This window comes from Corella eumyota, chromosome 2 (genome assembly GCF_963082875.1).
Source record: "Corella eumyota chromosome 2, kaCorEumy4.1, whole genome shotgun sequence".
NCBI classification, from domain to species: Eukaryota; Metazoa; Chordata; class Ascidiacea; order Phlebobranchia; family Corellidae; genus Corella; species Corella eumyota.
The window spans coordinates 10,718,552-10,738,884 of record NC_137491.1 but is presented as its reverse complement, the minus strand read 5'-3'; the positions used below and the strand labels follow the sequence as shown (position 1 = coordinate 10,738,884).

The 20,333-nt window shown below is 28.8% G+C and overlaps 5 protein-coding genes across 9 annotated transcripts in view; 4 read left to right on the top strand and 1 right to left on the bottom strand.

Annotated features, from left to right (window-relative positions):
* The window catches only part of LOC145744035 (cellular tumor antigen p53-like), a 28,637-nt gene extending 22,555 nt beyond the window's left edge, over positions 1 to 6,082 (top strand). Inside the window, exons 8-15 of one of the 4 annotated variants that reach the window (XM_082562125.1) lie at positions 686 to 807; positions 1,002 to 1,111; positions 1,318 to 1,451; positions 2,199 to 2,299; positions 2,442 to 2,572; positions 5,042 to 5,124; positions 5,233 to 5,540; positions 5,617 to 6,082. In XM_082562125.1, the coding sequence (XP_082418251.1) occupies positions 686 to 807; positions 1,002 to 1,111; positions 1,318 to 1,451; positions 2,199 to 2,299; positions 2,442 to 2,572; positions 5,042 to 5,124; positions 5,233 to 5,540; positions 5,617 to 5,697 (1,070 nt within the window). In that variant the 3' untranslated portion in view covers positions 5,698 to 6,082. Of the gene's footprint in view, positions 1 to 685; positions 808 to 1,001; positions 1,112 to 1,317; positions 1,452 to 2,198; positions 2,300 to 2,441; positions 2,573 to 3,106; positions 5,019 to 5,041; positions 5,125 to 5,232; positions 5,541 to 5,616 lie in introns of those variants that run through there. The other 3 variants (XM_082562127.1, XM_082562126.1, XM_082562128.1) reach the window with 3 other exon arrangements.
* A 398-nt stretch (positions 6,083 to 6,480) lies between these two features.
* LOC145743537 (uncharacterized) lies at positions 6,481 to 7,862 on the top strand. The gene is made up of 4 exons (XM_082561524.1): positions 6,481 to 6,621; positions 7,045 to 7,175; positions 7,381 to 7,456; positions 7,567 to 7,862. The coding sequence occupies exons 1-4, from the start codon at positions 6,577 to 6,579 to the stop codon at positions 7,624 to 7,626; spliced, it is 312 nt and encodes a 103-aa protein (XP_082417650.1). The 5' UTR covers positions 6,481 to 6,576; the 3' UTR covers positions 7,627 to 7,862.
* Positions 7,863 to 8,129: 267 nt separating this feature from the next.
* LOC145742182 (uncharacterized) lies at positions 8,130 to 11,978 on the top strand. Of its 2 annotated transcripts, XM_082559961.1 has the most exons (11): positions 8,130 to 8,319; positions 8,821 to 8,927; positions 9,037 to 9,152; positions 9,244 to 9,342; positions 9,555 to 9,721; positions 10,025 to 10,156; positions 10,255 to 10,377; positions 10,495 to 10,539; positions 10,666 to 10,800; positions 11,145 to 11,300; positions 11,370 to 11,978. In XM_082559961.1, the coding sequence occupies exons 1-11, from the start codon at positions 8,236 to 8,238 to the stop codon at positions 11,517 to 11,519; spliced, it is 1,314 nt and encodes a 437-aa protein (XP_082416087.1). In that variant the 5' UTR covers positions 8,130 to 8,235; the 3' UTR covers positions 11,520 to 11,978. The 2 variants fall into 2 exon arrangements, with proteins under 2 accessions (XP_082416087.1, XP_082416089.1); XM_082559963.1 differs by lacking the exon at positions 10,666 to 10,800.
* A 653-nt stretch (positions 11,979 to 12,631) lies between these two features.
* Positions 12,632 to 14,779, top strand: LOC145741299 (uncharacterized). The gene is made up of 4 exons (XM_082558865.1): positions 12,632 to 13,053; positions 13,127 to 13,315; positions 13,405 to 13,521; positions 13,703 to 14,779. The coding sequence occupies exons 1-4, from the start codon at positions 12,982 to 12,984 to the stop codon at positions 13,802 to 13,804; spliced, it is 480 nt and encodes a 159-aa protein (XP_082414991.1). The 5' UTR covers positions 12,632 to 12,981; the 3' UTR covers positions 13,805 to 14,779.
* A 130-nt stretch (positions 14,780 to 14,909) lies between these two features.
* On the bottom strand, positions 14,910 to 19,729 carry LOC145741298 (uncharacterized). Its single transcript, XM_082558864.1, has 14 exons — positions 19,410 to 19,729; positions 19,084 to 19,267; positions 18,883 to 19,009; positions 18,606 to 18,794; positions 18,358 to 18,545; positions 17,999 to 18,223; positions 17,830 to 17,930; positions 17,522 to 17,741; positions 17,236 to 17,385; positions 16,615 to 17,157; positions 16,280 to 16,454; positions 15,894 to 16,104; positions 15,537 to 15,663; positions 14,910 to 15,278 (listed from the first exon to the last, which is right to left on the bottom strand). Exons 1-14 carry the CDS (start codon positions 19,478 to 19,480, stop codon positions 15,132 to 15,134), a joined length of 2,658 nt encoding a protein of 885 aa, XP_082414990.1. The 5' UTR covers positions 19,481 to 19,729; the 3' UTR covers positions 14,910 to 15,131.
* Positions 19,730 to 20,333: the final 604 nt, after the last annotated feature.

Below are 20,333 nucleotides of genomic sequence, written 5' to 3'. Positions count from 1 at the left end.
TTATTATACACATGGTAATTTTGTTAGTATTAAGTATGAGATTAGGCATAATGTTTTGTCAATGCCAGAGATTTTTTTATAGCGCGTGTAATAAGCACTTTGGCAACTCACATGTAATTTATCAAACTATTTTTCATTATTTCCTTGTACGAAATTTTTAGGGCTTACTCTTAGCACGAAATATATTGCTTTTTTTATAATGTCCATATTGTTATTTTTGCCTCTATCAAAACACGTAGGGAATTATATAATTCTTTGACCCTATACCGATTCCCATACACCAATGTTTATGTACGTGAAATAGCTAAATAGGGACGTCTAAAGTATTGTGGTCATATTGCTTTTCGAATACGTTTTGTTCTTTCACAATGGACTACAGTTTTCCAATGGAAATATCGAATCGAACCTTTTCGAAATAATGAAAAAGTTTGTTTTCTTTTGTATAGGATTTTTGTTATAGCAATAAAGGGTTGTAATAAACGGTTGTAGGGATAGACTTTAAAATTATTTTATAACACGACTTCGCGACCATATGGTTTTAATTAAATTTTTTAAATAAAAAAATAGGTTACTAAACGTATAAATTTTTTTCAAAAGTAGTTTTTTAATTTTTTTTTACTATTAGATTAAAATAATTTAAAAACTGATGTTGTCGAATAGTTTAACTTACTTTTAATTGTTTTAGTGAACTACAACATGCAAGCTGGTCATCTAATCAGAGCCGAGATGCCCGATGAAAGACATGTGAGATATGACGTTGCTGCAGATGGAAGGGAAAGTGTTTCCGTTTTGCATGAACGACCACAGGTAACACATCTAATTACTACGAATTTTATGACATTTTTGTTGCATGTTACATTCAATTCTATGTTAAGTTTTAAAATATTAAAATAAATAAAATAAAAAAAAATATGTAACGGAAATTGCGGAATTATTTTAAACCTAATTGGCAATTTTATATTTTTAAACGTCTTTAATTAATTAATTTTTTATGTTGTTAGGTCGGAGCGGAATACACGACAGTATTGTACAAGTTTATGTGCCTCTCGAGTTGTGTAGGAGGAATAAATAGAAGACCTCTGCTTACTGTATTCACCCTGGAAACTACAGAGTACGAGAAATAGCTTAAAATTATTTAAATATTTTTTCTTACTTGAAAAATAAAACTTTACCTAATTTTTGGTTTTTCTTTAAAAGGGTTGTAATTACTTAATTGTTTAGTTGTTAAGATACTTTTTAAAGATTCGTAAAAACAATAATACATTTTATCCAACTTAAATTCATTAAAAAAATTTGAATTTTTGATTTTTATTTTAGAGGTGTTGTTCTTGGTCGTCGAGTTGTCGAAGTTCGAATTTGCTCTTGTCCAGGGAGAGATCGATCCCAGGAAGAGAAGAGAAAGCGAAAGGATGGACCCAACTTTGCTTCCAATGAGAAAAACGGAAAAAGACGTAAGCAAAAAATGTTAATAATTTTTTAAAAAAATTATTGTTTTATGGCATTCTTTAAATGTAACAATTTTTTTTCATTATGGCCCCCTGCTCTGAAATGTTATCTAAAAAGACACCAGTAACATAAAAATGTGACACCAAATTGTTTAAAAATCTTGCCCCATTGTTTCTGTCTTAATTAGCCTGTGTTTTAATAACGAAACCTAATACTCTGCCTTCAAAGCTCTATTGTATAACGTTGTATATAGTTACGCCTTTACTTTTACGCCTTACCTGCGCACCTAATTATATCACGCGCCTATCATTGTGGTGCACCGTGTATTTTCCTAAAACAACATTGACCCTTGCCCTACACACGAGAACGCTGTGTCATAGTGTCATAAGGTGAAGTCTTTTGATAGTAACAAGTTTCACTGCACGGTCGTTTGATTTAAAAGTCACTTAATTTTTAATATAAATAAATTTTTGTGTTGCTTTCAATTAGTTTATAATTAACATGACACGCGACCCTCGCCTTTCAAAGTCACTGGAAAATTAATGAATCAAAAAGTAAACAGTTCTATTTAATAATTTCGAAAATCATTTTGAAATTAAAGCGCTGTGCCAATAAATTTAATCTAAAATTAATTTTTCCTGATTTTGGGAAGAATAAAACCTAATTAAATGAAATTTTAGATATTTAAATTAGTGTGGGATTTTATGAGTCTATACTAATTTTGAATTTTTTTCTATTCTTTGTTTTATTAGCATTCAAGAATTTGCAGAGTACAATGGACATGTCTTTACTATCTAAGAGAAAAAGATTAACCGCTGGAGGCGCTGGAGACCAAGAAGAGTTTAACTTGAAGGTGAGCTTCATAATTTCTTCTGTTAAAGAAGTGATTTTAAAATGCGTTAAAAAATAAAAAAATTACAAAATATAGAATGAAGAAATGTACATTAAATATGCATTTTTCAAAAAAAAATGAACTGTTTTTTTTATTATTTTAGATTGTCGGCCGTGAGAAATACGAATTACTGAAACGATTAAAAGAAGCTTTAGATTTAATGGAACTTGTGTCACCTCAACAAAGAGAGGAATATCACAACAAAGAGGATCAGGAACAAGCACGATCTAGACAGTAAGTTAAAACAGTTTTTAATATCTTGTTTACTGCATTATTAAATGTACTAGCATGTATTATGCTACATGCCTTCATTACAGCCATTTTTTTAAAGTTTTGTTATGCTATTTTTTATAATGGTAAAAAACACAATACTGTTTTTTGAACAAGGCATTTTTTAAAGCGCTTATCTTTAATTCAATATTAACAAAAAGATGGTTAGTTGAAATAAGCCTTTACAGTAAAGTTTTCGTCAGAAGAATAGAAACGTTATGTTGTAATGCTGACATCGGCTTTCTGCGCATGCGTGTTGCAACTTTTTTCGTGCCATCCTAAAAAAATTAAAAACGTAGTTGGTTTTGATGGCATTACATACATTACTTTGTACTTTGTATTAATTTAAATTTCATAATTTTAATTTTTGTTTATTAAAATAGTTTGCATAATTCCTCATGTATTTGTCATCAAAACTAACCATGTTTTTATTTTTTTTTTCGCTTTCCTCTTCCCCTTCCTTACCAATGACGTCATTTCAACTTACGTCTACGTCAGACAAGTCAATTTGGAGAACTTGATCCAAATGAAGGGATTTTCCCGAAAACCGATGATGTCGTCATCATTTTAGATTGATTGCGTCACCATTCTTCGTTTTACGTCAAGACATTTTTTGAAGCTAAAGTTCTAGAAAAAAAATCAAAAAATTCGTTCCAAAAAAATGTTGATGCAGTTTTCTTATATTTTTGTGTTGATTATGGTTTAATTTGATTTAAATGTTCCATTGCTTTAATTTAAAATATTTTGATCAGTATTTTTGCTGTTCCAAGTAGTTTATTCTTAATATATTCCTTTTTATTTTTGAGAAAAAATATTTTTATTATTATAGCGTTTATATGTGTGTGTGGTGAAGTATTTAATTTCGCCGTGTTCTCTTTACCAGTGACGTCATCAGGTATTCGGATGACGTCACGAATCATTATAGTTGCTTACTTTTCTGTCTCTTGCCGATCCTAAAGTTACTTTTGGACAAGGTGCTATCTGCTACAAAAAAATCATTCCGACATTATCATACTACTTGTTAACTAACTCGATCACAGATTTTTTAAAATTGGAAAAAGTAATTTATTTTGACCTTACTGCCACTCAAATGCTGATCTCGTTTTTTAGAGCTGCTAAAATAACTATTAAATATAAGCACGTGAGCATATTTGCTTATATGTAGCACCCGTCCTGCCACGTTATCCCTTACACGTCTTTGTATGTCGATCTCTTAAAGCTGAATTTAGGAGAATTCAGATAATAATTGAACTAAGTTTTTTTATTTTTTTCCATAAAGTGAAAATATTCTTGAAATGAAATTTGCTTTAACTTTTTGAGCTTTGGTATGTTTTATTTTTAATCGATATTCTTGTTTGTTTGTCTTTTTTGTGACGTAAGTGGATCATAACTGCCAAGTCACCACAGGCTGGAAAGCGCTGTGTCACCGTAGATATTTGCTGTCTTACTTTCTATCAAAAAAGTTATTTTTTTTCAAATCATAAAATTACGAAAATTTTCACTATTCAAGCTTATACAATATTTTATGCCCGTCACTCTCGTTTCATTGCTGCTAAACTCACGTTCTAGAATCACGTGACAATCATATTGTTCTAGAACTTTAATAAGGGTCTTTAACTTTGCTCTAAAAACTTAATTCGACTAAAAAACTCAGGCTAAAACTTAAAGCCTTAATTAAAAATTTCGTAATTCTTAATTTAAATCTTGTTAAGTAATTTGAATGTTTAAATTGCTAATTAGAATTTTGTAAGCGCATTCTGTGTGTTTGTTATTAGTTTTTCTAACGTACTTTTAGCGTTTCTGTTTTTGTGATTTAACTGTACTCTATAATCACTGTGTATATTATATAATATCTGAGAGTTTTTTTAAGAATCTAATTAATTTACTTTATGCTTGATTTTTGAACAAATTAATTTGTATATTTATGGTGCCTTTATATATGAGTGTCTTGTCTAACAATTAAACCTCGTGGTTTTAAAATTCAGTAGCATCATTTGTCATAGTTCACTTTTTATAGAACAAAAATGAACTTGATCTTTTCGAGATTTAGTGTTTTTTTTGTTTATTGCGTTTGCATTTGTATTATTTTCATGCTTTTTTGTGTTCAAATTTGCCCTCACCCTATCGATAAGATAATGTGATAGAAATCGTTGGTGAGCAAACACTCTTTCTGGTGACTAGCGACTGTTTTGACGTCACTGTATACTCACGTGTTAATGACATCACATATTAATGCACACTGTTCTTTGTGTAGATCAATCTTTGTACAAAAATCGTTGAAATGTGTGATCAATAAAATCCGCCCAATTTATATATAAATGCCTTTTTTATTCGACTTTCCTTCCTACTAAAATAATCCACGTTAGTTAAAGCGGTAGGGGGCTTTAAAGAAATAATAAAACTATTCAAGTAAACTTTTTATTTAATTTGCAGAAATTCATTGGAAAATTTGCAAACGAATGTCGGCTTCGTGATATCACCCAACGTTTTATCCACTGCGACGACATCATCGACTGGTAAAAATTTAAAATTGTTTTACAATTTTCACAAAATAGTGTGTTTGCAAGATTTTTGGTTTTCTCCAACAATAATAAACGCTAAATTATCTTTTTTTCTTATTTAAGCTTCTCTACCTGCCTCTTCGAAAACAAACCATTCGACTATTACAAGCACGTTTACTGTTTCCAACCCTATTAACTGCATATTCGAAACCCCTGAGTTCGGGTCTGTACCCACGCATTCCAGTCACCCCCTTACAGCGACACCTTCGGGCGAGTCTAGCATCGGAGACTGTGTCGACCAATCCTATTTAGGTTCGTTACAGGGTCCTGAACTGAACGGAGGTAACTGGTCACCCGTCGGACGAGACGTACCGGATACAGGGAAATCTGTTCTTGCTGGATTTCATAATTTGCAGTCTACGATGAACAAGGTAGTGTGTTGTTAATTTTTTTATTTGTCTCTTGAATTTATTTACAATGTGTTAAATTTCCTTTTTTTTATTTTAGTCTGGTGGTAACAACGCCACTTGGGAAAATTTGGCCGAAAACATTAAAGTGGAAAAAAGGGAATTTTCGACTGAATTTTGAAAGTTCTAAATTTTTAAATTTTCTAAAAAAACACATGTGCTTACTGTACTTTGATTTTTTTAGGTTGTTTTTTGTATTGTTACTGTTTACAGCTAGCTATAATTGGTATGGCTGCTCATTTCTTACCAATTTGATAATATTTTTCTGCCTTTTGCTGCTAAAACCTACTTGTCCACTACTATAGAAGTCAATTTTGTATTTTCAAATATTCGGCTCCAGAGTTTTGTAACTGTAATATGGTTAAAAAAATATTTTTTAACATCAGTTTTGTTTAGTTTAAAAAGTTTCATTTTTTTGTTTTGAATTATTTATATGAACATTGTGTTTTGTTGTAGCTAAACCTGTTATTGTGTAAATAAGATTGAAAATACTATTAATAAACTCGTATACTTGAAAACAGTTGAACTTTTTAAACACCTTATTCTTTTCCGTTTATGTACAAGGTTTTTACCCCACAAAGTTTTAGTCCCACAGCCCAAAATTTTAACCACTTTAAAGTGTTTACTTTTTTTAAATATTTGTTAATTCGTTCCAAAACTAAACCCTTTTAAAACAGAAACCTTCTTGCTTATTAACCCAGGCATTTAGTATACTAGAATCGAACCTTCTTCTCACGATATGTTTTTTTATAATTTATTTAAAATGGTTCTAATTAACTATAGTGAAGATTATAAACTTTATCTGAACGTATATTATTAGATAAAAAACGGTACCGGGACCAAATATTTCCACAGCGCGCCCGCGTGGCTGAATAAATCTGAAACTCGCAGTAAAATATAAAAACGTTTTTAATCTGTACCTGAAGTAAACTTTTTTATTTTTGTAGTTAATATGTCACGCATTTTGTTTAAATAAATTGCGCCACAGTAATTTAAAAATATGAATGAAACAACTTCAAAGGTTTACCAAGATTTAATTTTAAAGGTAATTTTTAATTAGACATTTTTAGATTTTATTCTTTATTATAATTTTTAAAGAACTTTAAGTTCTCAAAGGTTTACTATAGGTCTATAGAGTAACAATATTACTGTGGTATTTGAAATGTTTTTGCTTTTATTATAGTAACTTAATTATTTGTTTATGCCAACTACATTTATTTTGTTCATATTCTTTGCATTTGATTTAAACACAGACTGACAGACTGAAGGAGTCAAAAAATATTTTTTCGAAAATAAACAATTTTGATAATATATTTTTAAATATTGCAAAATGGTACACTTGTCAACTTAAATAATTTGTAGAACCATAATTAACAATTGTAAGAACAAAATAAAAACAACTTGCTAAAGAGTTCTTTTTTTAAAGAGTCCCTCTTAGCAAGTTTACTAATGAATCTTTTTGAAACAGAGTTGGTACAGTGTTAGTAAAGGTTATTGTGAAAACCTTAAACAAGATTTTCTTGTTGGAAAACAACAAGAAAATTCGTTTAAAAAGATTGTTCTTGCTTTACCCTTTGACAAAAGTATATCTCATACTAGGTATATATATAGTTAATTATATGTATATTATTACCTTACTATTTAACATTTTGTATGTAAATTAGATTTGTTTTTGAATTTTACTTTGTTTTGTTGTTACCATGGTAATGGTATATATATCTTTTCATATTATTGGCTAGTTATTTGTCAAGTTACTTTTTATTGTTGGCCTTAGCTAAATTTTTGTAATTACCAATACATTTAGGCTGGCATTGATTTTAAAATATTTAAATCTTTCTGGTGACATCAATGAATATCAGGAAGGAATTCTTCTTGCTATTGTAGGAAAAATTAAATTTTATATTATAATATATAGCCTATAAATCTATATTTCCAATAAGGTTTCACAATATTTTATTTAAAATATAGTGCTAATTATTATAATTATTAGGTTGGTGGTGCTTCTAACATCGTTTATCATCGTATCAATCCAGGAATAACAAATTTTTAAAATTAGTTGTTCTTTCGTATAAAATGGCAGATATGTGACATGAAAAGTGTCAAGTGTTTAAAATAAAGTGTTTTATAAAGGCGAACATTATGTTTTAAGGAACAATATGGATTTTTACATTTTGTATAAAAGTGTACTGCCTATATAGACTGATTCATCTTTAAATTATTAAAGCTTTGTATTACCAGCTCAGTAACATTAACATTGGGTTGTATATATATAAACCAGGCTGTGTAGCTCTGGTTAACATTACATAATAGTAGGTTTGGTAAATTACTGTAATCAAAAAAAAGCTATTTAGTATAGCAGTATGCTGTATAATAACAATAAAAAATAAATTAGAAATAAATATGGTAGCTTTTATATGAACCTATTACAATAAATTTAGCATAAAACTTTGTGCTAGTTTTGGGTAATTATTTAGATGTATAAAAAACTAAATTTTTTAATATTTTTGCTTCTTATTTTACTATATTTCTAATATTTCATTCTTATATAGGTATTTTAAGTAAGGTGTTTTAAGTTTATTAACAAGCATGATACTAAGAACAGTGTTGGCTTGAGTTTACATTCAGTTTGAACTGAATTATTTTGATGGTTTTGTGAGATATGTCCACAAATCCCAATAGTGAAGAGGTTGAAGATACTACTAAGGATGAAAAGAAGAAAAAAAGAAACCTTATTCAAACTAAGGTATAACTTCTCTGCTGTATTTTTAATTTTTGATTTTTTATAGTTTTTCTTAAATTAAAAACTACACCAATGATAGGTATATATATTTTAAATATTTAAATAAACACAAAGTCTATGTATGGTTTACAACTACATTGCACTATTAATAGCTTAATACACTTTTTAAAATGTTGCTATAAAGCTTGTTCTTTGTTACTGAACAACAGGTAACTTAGCCTTGGCCTGTTTTTTATTTATTTAAGAAACCTGAACAAACACAAGTTGGGAACGGTGTTCCATGATAAATAAACTAAATAAACTTAAACAAAAGAGTTTTAGGATATATAATATATGTATATCATGTTTAGTTGTTAATATTATTTTCAATTAAGACATGTCACAAAATTTGATATACACACGATGACTGACAGAAGATAATGTATTTTTTTTTACTTATTTTTGTGATATATATAATATATATTTGTTGTCACCATTTTTAATTCTTTATTTATTTTATAATAGGTTGTAATTCGGAGGTTGCCTCCTGGAATGACAGAATCTCAATTTGTTGAAATAATTTCACCTTTACCTGAACATGATTATTTTAGATATGTTACTGGAAATAAAGTGTAAATTTTTGGTTTAACTAAAAAGCTGTTTGATTTATACAAAAGAAAAAAAATTCTACTTATTTCTTATTAGTAAACAGATATTTTAAAAAATTTATTGATATTTTAGGTTGGCACCAAATAATTATTGTCGTGCTTACATAAATTTTGTAAATGTTGAAGACATCATCGATTTTCGTGATAAATATGATGGAATGGAGTTTGAAAACAAGGCAACAAAAAATGGTAATTTTTATGGTAAAGGGGTTATTGTACAAATATTTAACCGTAACTGCTTTAAAGTATTGTGTGCTACTTAATGATTGTATTATTTTAGGTCACAAGCTGTACTGCGTTATAGAATATGCCCCCTTTCAGAAAACACCAAAGAAGGGAAGAAAAAGGGAAGATGCTAAAGTTAACACCATCGAAGAAGGTGAAGACTAAATCCTTTAATCTAATAATTTAATTCCTAATGTAGTAGTCTAATTCAAATTATTTTTTTTAAAAAAACTTTGTCTATAGGGTATTTATATTTTGTGCTTAGTTTTAATGCAGTGAGAATAGAGATAAAAAATGTCAAAGAAAAAGGAAATTTTAGAAGCATTGATTTTAAAATTAAAACTTTCATTTATTACAAAAATACAGATCCTGATTATCAGAAATTTTTGGAAACACTGGAAACCGAAAATGACAAAGAGGTTTTGGATGTTGAGAAATATTTGGACGAACTTGAATTGCGGGACAAACAGAATCACAACTCGGCTGAAACTCCTTTGACTGCTTTTATTAAACAAAGAAGAGAGGAAAGAAAGGTAAAGCTAGTTGATTAAAAACTTTTGTGTGGATAAAGTTGCTACTGCTAGGTTTATTATTAAACTAATTTAAAATACCTTTTGTGTAACTGCTGCCCACTCACAATTTGCTTTTACTAAAAGCTTAGTAATAGATAAACAGTAATGCAGTTGATATACTTATTTTTAAGTTGTAAAATCTGAAATCTAATCGATATTCATAATTTTTTTATTTTGAAATGACATTTTTACAATTTTTTTTAATTATGCTAAAAAAAAAGAAATATTAAAAATAAATAAAACAAAATATTTGATGTGGTACAGAAAATAAGAGAAGAGAGAAAAAAGCAAGATAATGATCGACGAAAGAAAAAGGATGAAGAGAGAAGAAAAAAGAGAGATGCAGAAAGAAAAAAAAGAATTGAACTGGAGAAAAACAAGAAAAAAAGCAGAGAAGTACTTACTGTTATTTTTTATATTACATTTTTATATTACACATGAGTTCCTCAACTTTCACAAAAGAATTTTAGGTTTTAAATTTTTGATGTTTTTAGCTAAGTTCCGGTAATGAAATAGATGGCAAGAAAACACTGGGTGAAACAAAACGAGACATGATAGAACTTGAAAAAGCTAAAAAAGATCAGGAATTAAAAACGAAAGAAGATGATAAAGTGAAGGTATGGGGATTTTGCAAATTTTTTTAACAACATCTTAATAATCTTTAGAAATGTATTTTAAAATTTAATATTTTCGAGCTTGTTTTAACTTAATTTTATTATTTTAAATTTTTTTAGATTTTGCAAAAAGATTTGGGAAATTCTAAAGCTACAACTAAAAATGTAAGTTCTTTAAAAACGTGCACATCTAACTACTATTTGAAGTAAAACAAGCTTTTGTTCACATTATAAAAAAAAATTTACCAAGCAACAGCAAAAATAAAGCTTTTTAAAATTTTTATTAATTAGCAATGGTTGAAAGGTGGTGTTTATTCTCACTTGGAGTTGGAGCAAAATTGGACTGAAGAATATAGTAAAACATTTCCCGAGTTAGGTTCGACACCAAATCATAATGAAACAGAATATGCAGTGTTTACAGGCCAGGTTCAAATAGATAATTAATTAGTAAAGATATTGTCCAACAGTTATAGTAAAAAGCAGTTGAATAATGGGTAATACCAAGAAAAAAAAAAGTTAAAAAAATCAAAAAAGAATATTATATTTTGTGTTCGATAATTATTTTTTAGTGCTTATTAATGCGAAACTAAAACAAAGTTTATTTCAGTGTTTTATTAACATTGTAAATTTTGAAAAGATTTTAATAACCTAAAAATGTTAATCGGCAACTTTGTTTTATCCAGCTTTCTCTTACTAATGATCTTTTACATTTTTACCACTACCTTAACTTTAACTTGGTGCATAATAAAAATGTTTTTTTTTATTTAAAGAGTGAAAATTCCGAACCAAAGCGTGAGTTTTCTGGCAGAATTAAAGATGGTAAATTTAAGTCTTCCCGTGAATTTTATCAAAGAAAATGGAAGGATGAAGCGGTTAACAATAAATCAGTAGAATCGGAAAAGGGTGAAGGAAAATTTAAACCAAAAGTAATTTTGTAGTACTTTTCTGCTTAAACTGTACTTGCTCACAAATTTAATTTTGACCATAAATTTTAGCTTAAACCTGAACGAGAAAATTATCGACCCAGTTCACCCAGAGGCAGGGGGCGGGGTTATCGCCCTTCAACTGGGGGCAGGGGCACTCGTCCCCAAAAGTACAGTGAGCAGCGCAGTCGTACTGCACGAAAAAGTGAAGGCGACAAATGATTAAAAATGTGAGCGTGATTTTGTGGAGATGAAAATGGTTGATATGAATTGCAAAATGGTGGCGGAGATCATTTGAGAAAGATCGGCGTCGTGTTTGTCAATTAATTTTTTAAAGCAACTTCTCTGCGGCAATTAGTTATAATCTGCCAACATGGTTATTTTTTAATTTTGTTTGAAACATAGCTTAAAATTGATAGCATTTTCGATAAAAAACTATGCTCGACTTTTAATTAACAAAAAGGTTTTGAAAAAATATGATTTGTGTTATTTCAAGTTATTTTAAAATTTATTTGTTGCATAAATTATCCAATATATTTTCTTCTATACTATTTCAAGTAGTAATTTTATGTTCACTTATAGTTTCAAACCTTTGCAATTTCTACACATTCCTTTTTGTTAACAGTTTGTTTTTGTTTGAGTTTTCATCAAGATTTAACAATAAAAGTTAAACGATTGCCAGTTGTTTGTAAGTACATACAATGCCTTTTTCCTATAATAGAACTGCGATTACTATATATTGTAGCTACCTGCCCACAAAATCTGTCAAATTTGAGTTATTTTATGCGTGGGTATTAGAAGTGGAAATAGCTTGATTGTAGGTTACTATTAATCATGTGAGTAATCAAAATCGCTGGGCCGTATTTAGTTAACTCGCATTTAATCTACCATTGTTTTGTTACCAGCAGGAAGTTAGTTTGTGATTGTGCACCACATTAAAACACAGTACACTATTTAAAATCAGACTTGAGAACTTATTTTATAATATATTACCAGGTTTGTAACTTAGTTTATTGTTCAGTGTTTTAGGCTTTTTTCTGGTGCCAATGAACTCACTTTCCATGGGTAATCCCATTTAACAACTTCCTACTAATTGTTTAATTTTTCCTTATTGCGATAAAACTGTTACGTTAAAAGTAATTCGGTTTTTGTTAGCTTTCGTTTTACAATTTGCCCAAGCGTTTTAGATCTCGAAAGTGACAACCGACAACATATATTTTCGCCTATTACAGGCGTAGGCAGTCGTCCATTAACTGATAACAACAAGGGAGATTTTACAAATGACGTAATAGCATGTGATAGTTGCCGGTAAAGAATTTTAGATATTTTAAACTTCTTATACATGCGGTTTTTCAAGATATTAGGGTGTCAAAACGCCCTTTTTGCAATAATTTCACTACACTGTTTTTTGAAATTGTAATGAGTACGATTTTGAAGCAACAACCAGTTTATCTTTAGACAAATAGCACCGTCTTCCTGTTTCGCATACAGATAGAAAAATATTTAAAAAACAGATGAGATGACCAAGCTGCCAAGATTGGGTAGCATACTAATATACAGTAATTAAACAAATTACTGTCTGTTTGTTACTGTGCTTTATAAACTAACAACTGTTTTTAGTAAATAAATAAAAAAAAGTTACAGTTTATGAGTTTACCTAATAGCCTTGGGTGTTATAAAAGAAATGTGCAACGGTGCTGAGCCAGACCCTGGATTTTTCAAATCAAGAGATGGAATTTTTAAACTTATACAATTTGTGAGTATAAATATTTAAAATGTTTTTTATGAGACCCCTGATTTATTGACATGCATCTTAACTTTTTTTAAAGGTAATTAGTTTAGTATTGCTGATCGTTCTGCTTAGTACACAGTTTTGGGAAATTGCTGGAGCTGGAGCAATTGGTTATACTAATTTTCTTGCCTCCTTTTGTGTTATTACACTATTAATCAGTGCCTTCATTTACTATTGCCAATTGTACCGAGCATGCCTCTTAAATAAACTTAACTGGAAGAAAGCGGTAACAAACACAAACAAATATTCTTATTTATTGTATAATATATATAATATTATTGGCTAAAACTAGTTTTAACATTCATTTATTTTTAGGAATTTTTTTATGCACTTGGGTGTGCCATTCTTTCATTTATTGGTATTATTTTGACTGGAATTGTTACAGGACAATTTTCTGCATATATTGTGTATGGTTCTTTTGCTGCATCAACCGTAAGTTCAAATTAAAAACTTCTAAAAAAAATTATGAATTCAATATTTAAAAAGAAAAAGACTTAAAAAAATGATAATAGAAAATTTTGTTTACAATAAAATTAGGCTGAATTAATCTTTTTTTTGTGAATATTATTTTTGTTCAAATCTTATGGGCCTATAATATATTTTTATTTAAAAGGTGTTATGTGTTTTTCTGATGTTTGCATATTTGGCTTATGCTTTTTTTATTTACCGTGGGGCCGAGCCTAGAAGTGTTAAAATTCCAGCTTCATCAACATAAAAAAATCACCCTAAATATGAATATAATTCCTTGATTTAATATTGCATGTTTATATTATTGATTTTTAAAATTGTGTCCATATTCCACACTTACTATTTTTAAAATTAGGTTTGCCCTTTGCAGTTTTAAGGTCCCTCTAATAATACTTAATCTTTTTTGTATCTTACGTGTTACAAAATCTTTTAGAGTTCTAATTAACCAGACAAACCCCCATCAAATTAAAGCCTGTTCTAGTCAATAGCTGCTTGCATGACAACCCATAAAAATTGCCATTGGTCATATGTTTTCATTTACAAACTTACTGCCCAAAATGACAATATAAATATCTAACATTAACATAAATGACCAACTGTTATATTATAAATAAAATAAATATTGCTTACCAAATAAATTTCCACCATAGGATTTAAACACAGTACTTAAATTTTCACTTAAAGTCACTGGCACACTTCTTAACAAACGGTACTCATAATTGACGGTATAAGTAATTGTATTGTTTTAAAAGTAAGGGTGGGCACCGTTGTGCTTTGAACTTAAACTTGTTATCTACTTGCTTATACTTGATTTTGTCAGTAAATTTGTCAATGTTGTAGTAGTTTGTACTATTCTACTACTTCAATATTTATAAAGCCAAAAAACTATTGCCAGTTTTTTTTATAAATTTTGATTGTGTACACTTCAAAAACATTTTCATTGTAATTTGCACCAATGCGTTTCTATTATAATAATATGTAATAAGTTTCATACACATCTTTAACATTATGTTATGGCTGTTCTTCAAATGTTATGGCAATTTTAAATAACGTATTTTGCTAACTATTTAAATTTTTGTGTACTTAAAATCTCAAATATAAAATGTTTTTTTTAAATGATTATAAATGCATTTGTTATCTTTTTTTTGTGTTTAAATTTTAATTAGGTATTTTTGTTAAAATAAAACTGTTGTATAATTATGTCTAGCTAAAAATATAAATTTGAATATAAAATTCTTTTTTTGTACTATATATTTAGTCTTTTTGTATGAGTGTTTAATACCTGAATGAATGTGTAAAGATATTGACATTTAATTTTTTATAGAGTATTTAACATTTAAATTCATGCTTGATATAAATATTCAGTAATTAATTAACTGTAACTAACCAAATAATGTAGAAAAAGAAATTTTATTTTTTATTTTCTGAAATTTTATTTTATATTATTATTTTTTGCCGATTATTAAATAAAATCAGTAATAACATGTAAAACATATTTTATTTAAAACTGTTCAAGACATTAAATAGTGAATGAAAATACATCTCAATTTTGTACTAGTTTAAAAAACATAAACTTATTGTTTATTGTTTTTTTTCCATGCCGATTCTTCCCCCGTTTTACTCTTAGCCATAAGAGGCAAAATTGCTTCTTTAATGCTATAAAATAATTTGGGATGTAGAATTTCTTGAGCAGCTAACAGTTGTTTTATTCTCTGTCTCTCCTGGTAAAATTTGTAATATTGTATCATGGGATAATTTAAATATATTGCTTTTTGAAAAAAGGTTATCATATTAATCACATTTAATTTAATGCACATAACAAACAAACAAATGAAAAATAGTTAGCAGAAGCTCCTTATTAAATAGTATACACTATTGCTATGTATAATTATATAATAATATTTGTTTATAAATAAATATTGGGGACATATTGGGTTTTTATTTTTCTACAAAATTTTCAATTTGTACAAACTGTTTACCTTGGGAGCCTCAAAACAGGCTGGGCAATTTTCAGGAATAATTGGTAGCTTGGCAGACTCAGCAAACTGGCGAGTGTCAGTTTCCCTGGCATAAACTAATGGACGTATAACCCTAAGATCTCCTTCACTGCACAAACAAAACAACAATCAAACCTTAATCTGATTTTCTTAAATTAAAGATTCTAAACATTTACAACAACTTGGTGTAACATAAATATTGACAAAAAGTTAAAGTTTTGACTTTAATTTTCTTAGTTATAAAGTAACTTAAAATGGCATGGCTATAATGCTAGCCTTTTTGTGGTCTTTTTAAGAAAAAAATGAAGATTAATATTTTTCTTGTGATTATGGACTTACTTGACTAAATAATTTGCTTTCATCGTTCTAAGAAGTCCATTATGAAAAACAGACATAAGAAAACTCTCGGCTAAATCATCTAAATGTTGTCCAAACGCCAAAACATTCCAACCTTCTCTTCTGGCAGTTGCATAAATTCTTCCTCTCTTCATTCGGGAACAAAATGCACATATTGAAGTCGCTGATGCCTGTTTTGCTTGTTCCATTATGTCTGGTATAACAAAATGAGAAAAAAGGAAATGTAATTTCTTTAATAAAACATCTTTATTAAAATCTTGCTGAAATTATTGCCAAATCTTAAAATCATTGCAAACAATGATACATTTACTTTATAAAATATTTGTAAAGAATTTTTTTTATTTTTTGTACCAGTTTATTAAATATACCTTGCTCTTCATAAAAATATGGAACTTTCAATGCTTCCAAATATGGAATTAGAGGTGAAGGGTCATATGATGATGTCATCGGATCAATTGTGAGTGCTCCAAGTTCAAATTTAACATTGTGGCTTAATGCATAATACTGGTATTGGTGGAGTAGATGTAGAAGGGACAAGGAATCCTGTAAATAAAAAAACATTGTGTTAGATCAATTATGAAAATTGTTACTTTTACCTCAAAAAACATTTTATTTAAAAAGAGATTTATGCGAATGTAGTAAATTTTATCACATTTTAAGGTTATGTTTTATTATATATATTATTTTAACATAATTTTCTTACCTTTCCCCCCGACAGGCACACTAAAACTTTATCGTTATTTTCGATCATTTTAAAATCTTTTATAGCTTGGCAGGTTAACTTAAACAAACGTTTTGGGGGTGGCATAAAACTTGCAACTTGCTTTTCAGAGATTTTTTTGTTTGTAGATCGTCTTTTCATAAAACAAACATTATCAGAACAGTCTGTGACATTATTTTTAATATTAGTTTCTATGTTCGACACTGGTGTTTTTGTTTTTTCTTTTGCATCTTTATTGGCAGTTTGTAGATTTAAATTAGAAATAAGGTTTTGGAGTTGGTATAAATTATTTGGTGTCTTAAGCACATGATTCAAATCAATGATATCATGAAAACTATTAAAAATTTCATCTTTAGTCAATGGTTTTATTTCTTTTCTAACTGAAATCACACAGGGTTGAATGTTAGAGGTTGTGGTATGATTTGTTAAACATAAATTGGCTTCAGAAGGTAACAAAAACCATCTTAGATGTTGAACTTTTTCAGAAAACATCAACGAATGATTAGGAAAATTACTTTCAACACCCTATAAAAAAATTTTAAATTAGTTATTACGTAAACGTTATCATTATATTACTTTTGTTACAAAATTTTTTTGTCTTGCCTTCAGTGGATTGTCAAACGAATTTTGTGCTAATTTTAAGACCTCTGAGTAATTATTTGTTGTAGATTTAGGATGATTTACATCATTTACTGTTACTAAACCTTTACTTGTAAATTTGGCATTTCCAAGCCAGCGGCGGTCAGCAAAAATCTAATCACGAGTAAGCAATTTAAAAGAATACAGAACTTATTTAAAGAACATGTAACTTTAAAACATTTAAGAGTTAAAGTTAATACTACTACTAAAATATATTATAAATATATAAAAGTTTCAATATATGTCAAACCTTGTGTTTAGTGTGTCTCCATTCTCCAGTCTCAGGATTAAACATATAACATGGAAGCAACTTCCAAGCATGTTCAGCCACCATACTTACTGCTTGAATAACAAAATTAACTGTGTTTTCATCAAAGAAATAAGGAATATTAAGTCGAACAAAGCCTGGTCGCAATATTTCATGTTGAGAGTATTCACCTTGTCGGCGTAAATGGACACGATCTAGCCGACTATAAATTTTTAATTTTAAAAGTAATATATTTTTGAACCAGCACAAATAGTTTTTCTTGGTATTTTTTGACTAAAAATTTTCTTTACCTGTCTTCCAGTAATGCGTTTTCATACTGAACAGCTAATTCTTCTGAAATGCCCAACAACTCTTGGGCATAAGGTCCTGCACATGCACAACCACCCCTGGCCTAAAACACAAAATAACTTGATAATCATCAATAAAATAAATCGATTTACTGTAATCCTTCTTTATTACCTGTATTCCAAATAGATCATTTAGCAATGCTGCAACATAGTTGTGATGCAAATAACATTTGCCCTGTGGAGAATATATCATAAATGAAAACACTGCCAAATGTTCGTGTGGTACTTTTTGGTTTATATCACACAATAAATGTAGGTTCTTAATTTTTCTCCATGCATTTGTTGCTTTTTGGTAAAATTCTTCTTCCTTTTTCATTATTATAGTGGTACCAACTGACTAAATGCAAAAAAGTCTATAAAAACCGTTTTATATAAACAATATCAATATGAGAATATATACTTGCCATGAAGCTAATAACTATATTATTTAGGAACATGTTTGTTTAAATTTAGATTTAGTTAATAACACACTTGTTTAAGTTCCATGGCTAATGCCGCCCTTACGGCTCCAACAACCCTAGGGGTGCCTCCTTCTTCTCTTGTTTCTTCATCTTGGAGATACCGATGACTGCTTCGAGACACAAAAAACACAGAGCCCCCTCCTCCACCTCCAGAAGGAACTTTACTTCGAAAAAGTGACTTCTTAGCCACCAGGACACCTGATATGAGTTTAATTTTATTTTTTGAAAGTTGTTGAATTTTTTTTTTAATTTTGATACCTGAAGCGTCCACCCCTCCAACAAATTTATGCATTGAAAGAAACATGGCATCTTTACAAGCAACATCATTATCTGATTGGGGATGCATATCTATGTCAAGGTATGGACCAGCAGTAGCATAATCCCAAAATACAAGGCCACCATATTGATGCATTAAGGTTGATACAGCATTTGTATCAGTAATAATTCCTAAATATAGTAACATTTTTTTGTATAAAATAAATCCATTATAATATTTTAGTTAAAATTTAAAAAAGATGTTACAAAATACACAAACCAGTTATATTTGATGCAGCAGAAAAACAACCAATTAACTGGAGCTTGCTTTTACTCCAATGTTGAAGAGCCTTCTCCAAATGAAACAAATTGATCTCTCCAATTTCATTTTCGCTAATTAGGATCACCTAAAAATTACAAAAAAATAAAAACCCCAATTTCCACATTTATTTAATTGGAACTTTAATGAAAACTCGAGGACCTCTGCTGCAATTTCCCTCCATGGCAGCAAATTAGAATGATGTTCATGGGGTCCAACAAACACCACTGGCGGAACTTGGAAGTTAAGAGCATTGACAAGTTTGTGAACTGCCCCAGTCACCCCATTTCCCGTAAAAATAACCGCATCATGTTCACCTGCCCGCACAGCATTTCGAATACACATCCTAAAAAAATTAATCTTTAAAAAAAAATACAAAAAAGGTTGGACTTTAAATACAAACCTGGAATGAACATTTTTAATGTTTAAAAACCATTGATGTTTTATACGAATGTATATAAACATACATTACAATTAAGCTTATATACCTCGCTTCCTGGTAAAACATGGAAGATTGTAAAGAAGTAACTGTTGTAGTTGTGTGTGTGTTACCGTACATTGGTAATATATTATCTCTGATGTAACTTTCAACTGATTTTAAAGCTTTGCCTGAAGCAATATAGTCACAATATGTTATTTTCCGAAGACCAAATGGCCCAGAAAAAACTGAATCATTGCCAATAACATTATTTGCAATGAAATTTAACAATTCGTTTTTTTTTTCTCTTTCTGGTTTTATGTTTGTTGGGTTGTCACTGTTTTGTGCTTGTGGTAAGTCATAAAATCGTCTTCTTCCATAATGTGTAGCATTGTTTGTGGGTTTAAAAGTGAATGCCATATTATTTTTTTGGATGTTAGTTCAGAAAAAATAAACAAACTAAAAAAATAATGAAAGTGTCATTTAAGTTTGTTTACAATTTAAACTAAAACACACATTTCAAGGGTTAAATATTATAATAAGTTTTCTACTTAAGAAGGTTAATCTTTTTATTGTAATTGCAAAAAACTTTAATTAAAGATTTTTAAAAAACGTGTCTTTTCATAGAAAAAATGTTTGCTTATATCTTGTATAAGAGAAACTCCCAAATATGAAATTAAATTACTTTATAAAGTATAAAAAACATGTATATTTCACTTAAATTCAAGTAACATTTGCACATATTTAAAAATTTACCAGCAATTTTTTTTACAAAAACAACTTAAGTTTTTTGTTTAATGTAAAACACACTTGCATATCAAAAATATTTAAAAAAATAATAAAAACACATAAAATATGTTTTAAAAAACAACGTTTAGGTAATACATTTTTTATTGAAATAAAGTGATTTAATATTATTTGTTTAACTAATATATTTTATAATAATATAATTGTTTGTCATGTCATTATCTGACCATTAAACACGTCACATCAC